At 39.4% G+C, this 688-nt stretch overlaps 1 protein-coding gene across 1 annotated transcript in view; it reads right to left on the bottom strand.

Annotated features, from left to right (window-relative positions):
- Positions 1–688, bottom strand: part of LOC109329888 (NADH dehydrogenase [ubiquinone] iron-sulfur protein 1, mitochondrial-like) — a 6,374-nt gene that overhangs the window by 1,419 nt on the left and 4,267 nt on the right. Inside the window, exon 4 of the mRNA XM_019563767.1 lies at positions 4–362. Coding sequence (XP_019419312.1) covers positions 4–362 — 359 coding nt within the window. The remainder of the gene's footprint in view (positions 1–3; positions 363–688) is intronic.

Here is a 688-nt window from a genome sequence, read left to right as displayed (position 1 = left end):
AACAGGAAAACATCTGCTTTCTCAAGACCAGCAATGCTAGTATTCATAATATATCCTGATCTCAAATCAGCATTAGTATTCACGCCAATGCCTTCACACCACACATTGTTTGACCCAATCCTATTTATGAAATCTTTTAGTGCTATCATAGACTCAGCATCAGAAAGTTTGCCAGATATTCCGACAATTTCTTCTGGTTTAACTCCATGGGCAACCTCTGCTACCACAGCAAGGGCATCACGCCAGCTTACAGCTTTGAAACGTCCATCAGGATCACGAATCATAGGGTCATTTAATCTCTGCCTTTTCAAACCATCATAAGAAAAGCGGGTCTTGTCTGAAATCCATTCTTCATTTATGTCCTGCAGTGGGCAAGCCATACAGGCTTTTATAAGAATAGAAACACAAAAAGAGAGAGTACGATATTATGTAGCAGCTCTCCCAGAAGCATAAAATTATCATACAATCTGCAAAAATTAATCATTGTAACATTAACCCAGAAAATGATAGAGGACAGCCTCTGATCCCAATAGTCCTTGTAGGGGCTCCTCACTCGTGACTTATAAGAGAGTTTTTCACATGAAGCACGCAAAATGGAAATAGATCCTGAAATCTTTGTAGTGTAAAATTTGTGGGCCTCTGTACAAGGGACGTAGAAGTCTATGTACAAGGTCTAATATTGTGATCT

The sequence above is a fragment of the Lupinus angustifolius genome, chromosome LG16, assembly GCF_001865875.1.
Source record: "Lupinus angustifolius cultivar Tanjil chromosome LG16, LupAngTanjil_v1.0, whole genome shotgun sequence".
In the NCBI taxonomy this organism is placed as follows: Eukaryota; Viridiplantae; Streptophyta; class Magnoliopsida; order Fabales; family Fabaceae; genus Lupinus; species Lupinus angustifolius.
Note: the sequence above shows the minus strand (reverse complement) of the source record. Positions and strands in the feature narration are given on the sequence as shown.